Source organism: Cucumis melo, chromosome 4, assembly GCF_025177605.1.
Source record: "Cucumis melo cultivar AY chromosome 4, USDA_Cmelo_AY_1.0, whole genome shotgun sequence".
Taxonomy (NCBI): Eukaryota; Viridiplantae; Streptophyta; class Magnoliopsida; order Cucurbitales; family Cucurbitaceae; genus Cucumis; species Cucumis melo.
This window is the reverse complement of record NC_066860.1, coordinates 13548469-13559950: the sequence shown is the minus strand read 5'-3', so window position 1 is coordinate 13559950 and position 11482 is coordinate 13548469. Positions and strand designations below refer to the sequence as shown.

The window sequence follows — 11482 nt, the reverse complement described above, 5'->3', positions numbered from 1 at the left end:
TTAGTGTGCTTTCTTCCATACTAAAGCACGATCAATTAACTCACCATTAGATGTGCTTGCTTTCTGAAAAAGGAAAGAACATTATGATTAGTTATAACGCATTACATGTTGCATTATTCGAACTTATATATACTATTCCTTGCGTACCATCTCTTCGGTAAGGTTTGCATAACCTTTTCGCGACATTCGATGGTTGTACTTGTTGTTCTTTCTCCACTCACGACCCTTGTTGCTAACCATCTTCACACATAAACTACATTTTAGTATAATTACTGTCATATATGAATGAAGAGAATGGTGATTATAGTTACCTCAAATTGTTCGGTTAATCTGGAAGCGACAAATATGTTCCAATGCTCACGATCGATGAAAGAGTATTCTGTTGGTGGGTCTTTTAGTTTCTCCAAATCCTTCTTATATGGTAATACATGCTTTGTAGTTAGCGATGACTTGAAGTTTCGAAAACATACACTCGCATTTTGTAAAATACTCTTTTTGGATCTGGGGTCTACTACGAAGCCACCCTATTACATTACATTATATAATGAACGTTAGTGACAAAATGCGAACAACGTTACTAACTAAAGGTCAGAAAATTACCTCAATTAGTTCGTAAATTTTATCTTTGAGCTCTGTAGGTACATCCTTCCAGAATTGGTAACTGATCGGAACATGAACCCGCACGATTGTTCCAATGAAACTCTTTAACTTGGTTGCACTTTCACCAATGGGTTGACCGGGCTCATTGTATTCAACCACTCTCTTGTGTCCATCACAACTAACCCGTGTGATCTCAGACATTCCCGTAGGTCCACGTGTACCTTTACCTTTATTAATGACTCCCTCGGTACTCGGTACGCTCGAGCAACCAGCTTCTAATCTAGCTTGTTTTCCAAGTGTCATTGTTTGGTAAGTGATGGTCCACCTGCATGAAATGACACATATTTTTCAATATAATACACTATTCATCAACATATCAATTATTTAGGCGAAATGAAAATGAAAAACAATAATCCATTAGTGAGATCCATCAGAAAGTTGACATAACATATAGATCAACATACATGAAGATTTGATAAGTTTGTTACAAGACGTAAAAGAAAATGTTTACAAGTATCACTAATCGCTCAATGGAAATACTAAAAAACAAAGCTAAGAACTGCCAAGTGGACTATTGAATACTACAAGTAGATCTTCCAGATTGGAATTAAAAGTGTCCTGCAAAGAAAGAAACAATAATATTATTTATTAGGCTTAAAATGAATGTTTTTCAATGACTAGAATGAATGATGGGAAACTTTGGAGAAACATTATATTACCAAATGTTTATGTGTTTACCCAAGTGCCTTCACAGTCGACCCTGATATATGGGATCTCTTCATCTTCTCTAGTTATGTCTGCTGGACATTCTAAAATTGCCGGACAATGGAGGGATGTATCGCCTAGCTCGTCGTTGTAACAATTATCAACAAAATCTTTTTCTTGTGGCTTCACAACGACGGACCATCTATCATCACTGGGATCTTTAACATAGAACACTTGTCTTGCTTGTGATGCTAATATGAATGAATCTGAATAGTGTCCTATACGATTGAGGTCAACTAGTGTGAATCCAAGATCGTCTACTCGTACTCCATTCTTCGTATCGACCCAGTCACATCTAAACAGTGTGACCCCAAAAGTGTTGTAACTGACTTCCCATATTCCTTGAATCACACCATAGAAGGACATGTCAGCAATTATCGGGTTTTTGTCTTTGGCACTAGCCACATGCATTGTTGATGCAACGAACATAACCCCACTATTTTGAACCGTTCTAGTGTCATCACGGTGCTTTGTGTTGTAGCAAATTCCATTGACTTTATATCCCTCATATATCATCACAACGGGATGTGGGCCATGTGCAATCCATCTGATTGTCGTGCTCACGACTTGACCTTCCTGGATTTCATGCATGACCTATTATGGCGATCATAATTAGTCACAGTTGTTCGTACTTTCTATTATGTGTCAATAACATGAAAGTACATTTAAACAACATACCTCATCTCGTATCCAGTTAGGAAATGATCTATTGTGCTCATCTCGCAACCATTTCTCATTTCTTGCCCTTCGTGGGTTGGAAGATTTCAAGATTTCCATATGTCGTCTATGTAAGGCCAATCGAGTTGGAAGTAGTGAGTATCATTTATTTAAAAGAATGTATATAAAAGTAAAATAACTTGTCAACAGTAATGAATCGTACTCTCTGTATGGATGAACTTCTTCAATGTTTTCTAGTATGTGTAGATGGGCTTGTTTTAGTACAACTTGACTAGGTGTAATAGATGATCCAGCAGATAACGGTCTTTCGATCCGACCTTCCTCTCGAGATTTAAATGAACCTAGTCCAATGGGGTCAAGCCCAGATAGAAACTCAGAACAAAATTCAACAGCTTCCTCACATATGTGTGCTTCTGCAATCGATCCTTCCGGACGATTTCTATTACAGACATAACTTTTCAACACTTTCATATATCTTTCGAATGGGTACATCCACCGAAGGTATATGGGTCCACAAAGTTTTGCCTCTCGCACAAGGTGGACGCATAGATGTACCATAATGGTGAAAAATGATGGTGGAAAGTACTTTTCAAGCAAACATAATGTTTCAACAACGTCTTGCTGAAATTTATCTAAATCTGATATTCGCAAAGTCTTGGAGCAAATAGCGTTGAAAAAAGAACACAATCTAGTGATAGCCACTCTAACATTGTTAGGTAAAACTCCACGTATTGCAATTGGGAGAAGTTGTTGCATTAGAACATGACAATCATGTGATTTAAGACCAGAGAGCGTTAGGTTCTCTAAAGATACCAAACTTCTGAAATTTGACGAATAACCTTCTGGAGCCTTAAGATCAGACAAAGTTCTGCAAATAGAGACTTTCTCCTCTCTTGACAATGTATAACATGCTGCAGGTATGTAAGTTCTACTTCCATCGGACACAGGGGCCAACTCGGGTCGAATGTTCATTTCTACCAAATCAAGTCTAGCACTCAATCCATCCTTACTCTTCCCTGGTATGTCAAGCAGTGTACCAATTATATTCATCAATACATTCTTCTCAATATGCATAACATCAAGACAGTGTCTTACATGTAATTTTTCCAGTACGCTAACTCATAGAATGTAGAAATCCTCTTCCAGTAGTCGTTCGAAATATCTTCATTCAACCTCCTAGTAGACCTTTTATCGCATGGAAAGGTCTTATCCTTAAGTCTATTATAAATTGTCTCGCCTGATAAAGGGAGAGGAGGTGTCCCATGCTCCTGATTACCATTAAATGCTTTCTTTTGTCTCCTATAAGGGTGATGACGTGGTAAGTATTTTCTATGTCCCATATATGCATTTTTCTTCCCATGTGGTAGTCTTATAGAAGAAGTTTCTTCCCCACATATTGAACAAGCCTTATACCCCTTCACGCTACACCCACACAGGTTCCCGTATGCAGGAAAATCATTGATAGTCCACAGTAAGACAGCTCGCAGGGTGAATCTTTCATTTCTATATGCATCAAAACACTGAACACCTTCTTCCCACATAAGTTTGAGATCATCAATCAAAGGTGCTAGGTAGACATTTATGTCGTATCCTGGTTTCTTAGGTCCCGAGATTAACATAGTTAACATCAAATACTTCCTCCTCATACATAGCCATGGTGGAAGGTTGTATATTGTAGCAATCACAGGCCAACAACTATATTTCGTTGATAAATCTCCGTATGTATTGATGCCATCTGTGGACAACCCCAAGCGGAGGTTTCTCGGTTCGGACCCAAAATCTGGCCACAAATGGTCTACCAACCTCTAAGATGGAGTATCAGCTGGATGCCTTAACACACCGTCTACTTTCCTGTCATTTGCATGCCAACACAAGTGCTTTGCATATTCGGAGTTCTTGAACATCCTTAAGAACCTCGGAACAATTGGAAAATACCATAGCTGTTTAGTTGCAACTCCCTTAATCTCTTCATTTGAGTTCTTACTTGTCTTCCACCTCGAAATGTTACATTTAGGACACCTACTGATGTCTGCCAGATCTTTTCTATACAAGCAGCAATCGTTAGGGCATGCATCTATTTTTTGATAACTAAGGCCCAACGCAGTAAGCGTTTTTTTTGCTTCATACATGGATATCGGCATTTTATTATTTTCAATCAATAACTCGCTAATCGTTGCCAGTAGTTCGGAGAAGCTAGCATTACTCCATCCAAATCTAACCTTCAGGTTGTATAGCCTAACTAATGCTGATAACTTTGTGAATCTTTTACAACCAAGAAATAGAGGCTTCTTTGCATCATCGAACATATTGTCAAACGTATTAGGTACTTCAGAAAACTGATCGGGACATTTTGAACCATATTTATCACATGAAATAAATTATCGTCGACCGTTTCTTCGTTCGTGTAAGCCTGTCGATTACATGAAGTCTCTGATGTAAAAGATTCGCCATGCCAAAACCATATCTTATAGCTTTGATCGATCCCATTGGCATATAGATGATGTCTGACTGTTGATTCGTCTTGTGGCAAACGGTTCCCACATTTCAAACATGGACACCTGATAGTACTGGAACCTTTGGCATGACGTAAACCAAATTGAATGAACGCTTCCACTCCCAATTCATACTCCCTGGCCATCCTATTCTCCATCATCCATGATTTGTCCATTAGATGATATTACATGGTTTATATATCTCAGAAGTTAGGACTTAGTCAAACCTGTTTGCAAAGAAATAGTAAGAAAACTGGCCAAATCCTCTAAAAGAAAATAAAAAGAAACCAAATGGCTATCAAATTCCTGACAAAAAATTTGCGTCTAAAACAAACTCTTTTTTTTGGTCTAAAGCACATTAAATTACTTCTCAACGTATAATTTTAGCATGTTAGAACTTAGAAAGACACTCCAAAGTTCCAAATCTAGTCTTAATTTAGAGAAACCATGCACCTAGTAAGTGGAGAGTGATTGAGAGTTTAAATAGTTCGTTAAGAGAAGATAGGTGACGAGGAGGGGGAGTAGTGGGGAGACCATCTAGAGAGAGAGGTTGAGGAGGAGATGATCTCCTGTGGGGAAACCCTTTTGATATCTTTCCCTCACCAACCTGAAGCCTGTGTAGAGAAATTTCCACAACAAACTAGTCATTCAGCATGATTTTAACTTCTTCCCACACCCTTTCCCTTGACAGCAACACCGTAGCCTAGGATCACTCCATAATTGTGTGTTGCTCCACAATCAATGAGCACAACAAATTTAGATCCATGGATTGTTCCTCTCACCTTCATTGTAAGTTTGAACGAATCTAAAAAGTTCTAAAAACGTGTATAAGTGTCATTTGAACTTTCAAATGACCTAACAATGCTCAAGTGATAGTTCGTAACTCATAACCTCCCAAAAAGTTAAAAGAAGTCGAAAAAAGCACTTCCTAGCCTAATTGGCAACCAAGTGTGTAAGTTCAACAAACTTAGTCTTAAACCAACCTACAAAGTATTCACAACGTGCATAAGCATAACTTTCAAAAGGACCTAACAAAACATAAGTGTAAGTTTGTAAGTCATCACCTACCAAGAAGTCAAAAACATCTAAAAAAACACTTGAAGTTCCAAAGCAACTATACGGAGAGAAGCAACATTAGTTGTCAGGTCCACTAGGAATATAACAAGCAAGTGAATTCTAGTGACATGACAGGACTTACTAGCTTCAACAAGAAAAGATAAATATAAATAAAATTGGAGCCTATTCAAAAACATTACTAAATTGGAAACTTTAGGAAATTCCTAGTTCTGAAACTTGTCTTGATTAGATTTATGATTAGGCTGGAGGCAGCACCATATATATGTTTACAAACGAAAAGGCCTATGGTGAATATGGGTCATCTCAGCTCTTCATAGCAGCATACAAACTCTTCTAGCATACAAAATAGCATTATATAGCATACAACCATACAATTAACAAAAAATTGAATGACAGCTGTGACTGTTCATTAGATATCCCATTACCCAGCTGTGACTGGTCATCTCAGGGACATTTAGAAAGTGGACAAAGGGATTTCATATTGATGACACGGTCAGTATTCTTTACCTTGATATCTATTATCATTGTGGTGTTTTGTACATCCATCTCTTTCTATTTGTTTGAAAAATGTTTTCACTATGGTATGTATATATAGAAACCAAAAAATGGAAATTAAAGTATATGTTAAGAACATTGAACCTGGAAGTTATTGTTTATAACTTTTTGGGAACTTATGTTCTTTTCATGGATCGTCCTCTTTATGCAGTGGTAATCTTGTAACAGAAAGCCACCTTAGCTTTGATGTCATTGAGACGGAAAATAAACTAATAAGGTAAGTGATAGAACTCTGTTTGACAGGGAGATGGATGAGTGGATTAGATTGATATATTACCCTGGAAAACATTATCACCTAATCAAATGTGGCCTAGTTTGGACAAAGATACTTCATGTCGGTATTTGTTTTCTGTTGTAAATATTTCACATCTCATCAGAACAAGTCCCATTCTAAATCAATATATCTAGTTTCAGAAGTAGATAGTCAGAGCATACACAATAGGCTAGGTACAATATATCACCCAAAAGCTAATCTTCTGGGCATACCTCGTTATATCTCAGTATCCTAAAACTTACTTTTCTTTTAAAATCTCGCTTAAAGTAGCTTGAATCAGAGTATTTCACCATAGGACTAAAAATAGCAATCAAAGAACTTAACTTTCAGCATAAAAAATGCCAATGGGAGAAAAGAAAATGATGGAAACGAACCAGTAAAATGGAGCGTTCTAGGAATGAACTGATAACACGAGCAGAACCAATACACGGTAAAAGACGGCTTCACCGAAGTAACCAAAAATTAATTTCGACGATGTTGCAAATGTGCGGTGTTTCGACGACGGTTCCTAAAACACAAATCAACGGTGAATGGCTGAAAAAGCAAGATCAAGTGTATGTTAGAAAAAAATGCATCCTCTCGTGCTCCACTAAAATAGACTTCAAAATTTAAATGGCTGAAAAAACAAGATCAAGTGTATGTTAGAAAAAAATGCCTCCTCTCGTGCTCCACTAAAATAGACTTCAAAATTTAAATGGCTGAAGAAACAAGATCTTCTCACTAGAAGCTATGACAAAACTGTTATTGTTTGGGATGTGAAGGCAGACGAATGGAAGCAACAGTTTGAATGTCATTCAGCTTGTAAATGTTTTGTTCAATTATACTCCACCACATCCATACAACAACAATTAAAGACTAGATATGTCACATACATACAGCAACATCCATGGATAGAAAAAACAAAATGTAGCAAATAAAGAGGACCTGGGTTACAAAGAGCAAACAAGGTAAGAACTTCAAGCCCACTCGTACAAATAGAAACCTCAATGGTCAAATAAAGAAGAATAATGAAAATAGAAAAGAAGAATATTATGGGAGAAAATAGCAAATAAAGCCCAAGTGAAGACACTGATACGGTGAAATGCTTAGCTTCACAATCTCCTTGATCTTAATATTACATGTTCTAAAAAATGTTTCTATTTCTGCAATTTAAGACACCATAAATGAACAAATCTATTTGCTAAGAGAATTTCCTCAATCTTTCAATACCCCACTAAATTCCAAATTGAAGGTGAGGTTGAACCCAAACCCTTTTTTGTAGACCAAGAGATATTTTTATTTTTGATTTTTTAAAAAAGTAGCACAAACTCTTATGAGCCTTTACCCTAGTTTAACCTTCCATGGAATTATAGTCAAGTGAAAAAACAACATTATTTTCCGAGATATTTCTTTTATTACCAAATGAAAGAAGCAGGTACATTATAGAAGCTTCGTGTGTCCTGACTATAGGGCTCCTTTATAAAATCAACTTTGAAGGGATTTTAACTATCCAACAATTCGAGTTAAACCCTGCAGTCCCATTTTAGAAATGTATTTAAATACTTTCTGGTACATGTCCTTTCGTTTAAGGAAGGTTCAAGAGACTTACTTGCCATGCTAGCAAGAGGTTAAGAGGCTATCATCCAAAAAAAAGAAACTGTGATTAAAAATCTCATGCAAATTCAGCTAAAAACCTGAATGTCAGTATAAATCATAAAATTTCATTATCAATCTAAACCTATGCTATTGGTATTGGGTATGGGGAGGGAAGACCTTTTATCTTTCTCATATCTTATGCTTGTGTCACAAAGTGCAACTAGAGTTAAGATGTCCTGCTAAATTATTACTCAACTTGGAGATAACAGTAGGATATGGGGACTCAACTAAAAACCTCCCACTTCATACAGAGGGTTTGAATAGCAAGTGATAATATGATCATTAAACTCCGCATGTTGCGGATGATACAGTAGGTTTAACCGACAAAGCAAGTAAGCTATCCGGTTAGAGAGTCAATTTAAATAATTACAAAGGTGGGATCAATAATAAAGAAGAGCGTCTGTAACAGATACTTTATGTTGTGCAGTGGAGGGTTGGCCTCTAGACTATTTGGAAAGGAGACAGTCTTTTCATTAAGACAATGAGATATACATTGTTCAACATGGTTATTAGATCTGATGCCTAGAGATTTCATATCAATTCATTATGATTTTCTTTGAAATACATTCAGGCATTAATTCCAAACGTGTAGACTTCTTTAAATGTCTGTTTACAAAAAAAAAAAAAAGAAAGAAATGGCTTGGCTTGGTGATTGCGATTGAACTGTCTGTGTGACTGCATTACAATGTTGTGTTGTTGTCATATTACCAACTCTTTTATGAGCTATCTTGGATAAAACACATCATGCTTCAAATTTTATTTTAGAGATTTGGTGGACACAGTAAAACTTAACTTTGGTCAGAATGGGGAATGTTAGTGGTGGGTGGTATTTCTAGAAGGCTAATGCTTGTTAACTTGGTTTTGGGTCTGTTAAGAACTTGTAATATTGATGAAGTTGTGATAGTTGTTACTTGTATTTTCCCCCATTTTTTTGAGGCATTTAGGCTTGAATGAATTAATGGGGGAATTTGTTTTTTCATTTGGACAAGCTGCTATTGCTACTATAAACAAAACCATTTCCCTATGGGAGCTGGAAAAATCTGTTCTAAATAAAGAAGGTTGGTCACAACTTCTGGTGGGTTTGTTACATTTCAAATCTTGTTCTAGAGTTCTCTGTCATTAGTTTTTAAGAATCACCTCTAACCAACTTTTAGTTTTTTAAAAAAGCTACATGTTTTGCCTTTTGATATATCCTTTTCTCTAGTTTGATTCCTCTCTTTTTGGGCTTGGTTATGGTCCTTATGGATCTCCCTTTTATTCTTTCTTTTTTTTTTTCTTTTCAATCCCAATGTAAATTTAGTTCTTCATAAAAAAGTTCATTTTCCATCCCAAACCACAAAGTATAATTGGTTGAGAAAAAATCTTATGATGAACAAGAAAGGTTTTCAATTTAAAAAATAGCTTGATTGGTACAGGGTTAGCATAAGAGGCTAACTACTGAAGAATTGAAGTGGTGAAGGGGAAAGGTTTATATCTTGAACTTGATGGTTCTACAAAGCACTAACACTCCAAAAATGGCCATGTGTTGGTATTGCACAAGTGGGTGTTTGAGAAAGGCCATTGTTATCATTCTTTTAAGCTTAAGCGTCTGATTGTGATTGCTTCCCTTCTCAAATACGGAAGAAGAAAGTGGTTAATAACAATTTTCAAATGGGACAATGAAGCTGTGTGAAATTGCAATTAGAGCAGTTATGAATGAGCTATTAATGAAGGCAAAGACTACATAACAAAAACAACAAACAAGTCATTGTCTCACAAATCTAAACAGCCAATGATCTAGAGGATACGAATGAGTGAAGCCTCAAGCAACTGTGTCCTCCAAAGAACCTGATCAATGGGTGACATTGTCCCAAGCTTTGCACCTTTGTTCTGGATCTTAACAACATTCATAAGACTAGACAAGAGAATGACAGACATGGTAGCAGCAATTGTTTTAAGAGTTGCTGGACCTTTACCCATTTTCAGTTGATCTAAAATCTTTATAACAAATGCTCTAAGTTACCCAATCTTTACAATCAGTTAAAAAGAAGCACTATATTATATAAAAGGAAAATATATATGATTGGGACGGAATTACCTCACTGAACAATGGCATAAATCTTTTGGAGGAAGGCAACGGCGGTCGATAATTTAATAGGCAGACGAGCTGGTATGAAGAACTCGACGGCAGACGTCTGAGAGCGGTGGATGGACGAGGGAGAAAACAGCGACGATAGGTTGGATTGTTTGAGTGATTCGACAATCAAAAATCGTATACGGATGAGGTCTGAGGTCTGCGAGTGGTGGATGGCAGAGGAAGACGATGGCTAAGGTCTGGGAGTGGTGGATGGCAGAGGGAGACGACGGTGACGATTGGATTGAGAGAGACGACGTCGGAAGGCAAAGAGGCGACGCAGATGGTCAAAATTGGGGATTTTTTTGACACCTATAATTTGTGTCAAGAAATAATAAAACTATTCTTTTATTTGAATAACTTTTTAATGACACATAAATTATGTCGTTAATTAGCGACGCGAAATTTTTGTGAAGAAAAATTAAATAATGACGCAAAAAATGTGTCGTTAAAAATTCCGCATTTGTTATTTTTGATGACACATTTTACTTCCACCCTACCCTTTTTTTATTTTTAACCACACAATATTTTGATTACTTGTGTCGTTAAAACCCAAATTTGTACTAGTGATCGTGTATAAAGAATCTTGAAGAAAATCATTTAGATTGGAGTAGCCAAATGTAAACGATCATGTAAAAAAGTAAACGATCGTGTAGAAAAATCTAAATGATCCTGTACCAAATGAATTAAAAAAATTGTTTAGCCAAATCTAAACGATCGTGTAAACAAAATGAACGATCGTGTACCAAAAGAATTAAAAAATCATTTAGTTAAATCTAAATGATCGTGTACCAAATTTTGAAAAATAATTGTTTAGATTTGGTAACCCAAATCTAAACAATCAAATCTAAACGATTGTGTAACCAAATTTAAACGTAGCCAAATTAAACGATCGTGTAACCAAATTAAACGATAGAATTGAAAAAAAATGTAGTCAAATATAAACGACCAAATCTAAACGATCGTGTAACAAATATATTACGCGCGTGTTGTTGATAGGGTGGTTGACAATGCATTTTTGGTATTTTCCTCGATGGGCCTGTGGGCTTTTTTCGTTTTTTTGAATTGTTCTATACAGTGTAAATATTTTGTCTCTTTGTTATATTTTTGGAAAGACCTCTTGTATTTATTTCAGTTTTATTTAATTTCTCAACCCTTGAGAAAAAGATGAATTTTTAAAATAAATAAAATAAGTTGCTATTTCTAATTCAATATTTAAAAATTATTAAATATAATTATATATATTGCACATTACAATTTTACTTACATAAATGATATGTCACGTGAGTAACG

General features: G+C 36.0%; 2 protein-coding genes across 2 annotated transcripts; both read right to left on the bottom strand.

The window, feature by feature from the left end:
• Nucleotides 1-903, bottom strand: LOC127148927 (uncharacterized). The gene is made up of 4 exons (XM_051083359.1): nucleotides 601-903; nucleotides 312-524; nucleotides 148-240; nucleotides 1-63 (listed from the first exon to the last, which is right to left on the bottom strand). Exons 1-4 carry the CDS (start codon nucleotides 901-903, stop codon nucleotides 1-3), a joined length of 672 nt encoding a protein of 223 aa, XP_050939316.1.
• Nucleotides 904-1152: 249 nt separating this feature from the next.
• On the bottom strand, nucleotides 1153-3117 carry LOC127148926 (uncharacterized). The gene is made up of 4 exons (XM_051083358.1): nucleotides 2246-3117; nucleotides 2044-2149; nucleotides 1339-1959; nucleotides 1153-1218 (listed from the first exon to the last, which is right to left on the bottom strand). Exons 1-4 carry the CDS (start codon nucleotides 3115-3117, stop codon nucleotides 1153-1155), a joined length of 1665 nt encoding a protein of 554 aa, XP_050939315.1.
• Between the last annotated feature and the right edge of the window lie 8365 nt (nucleotides 3118-11482).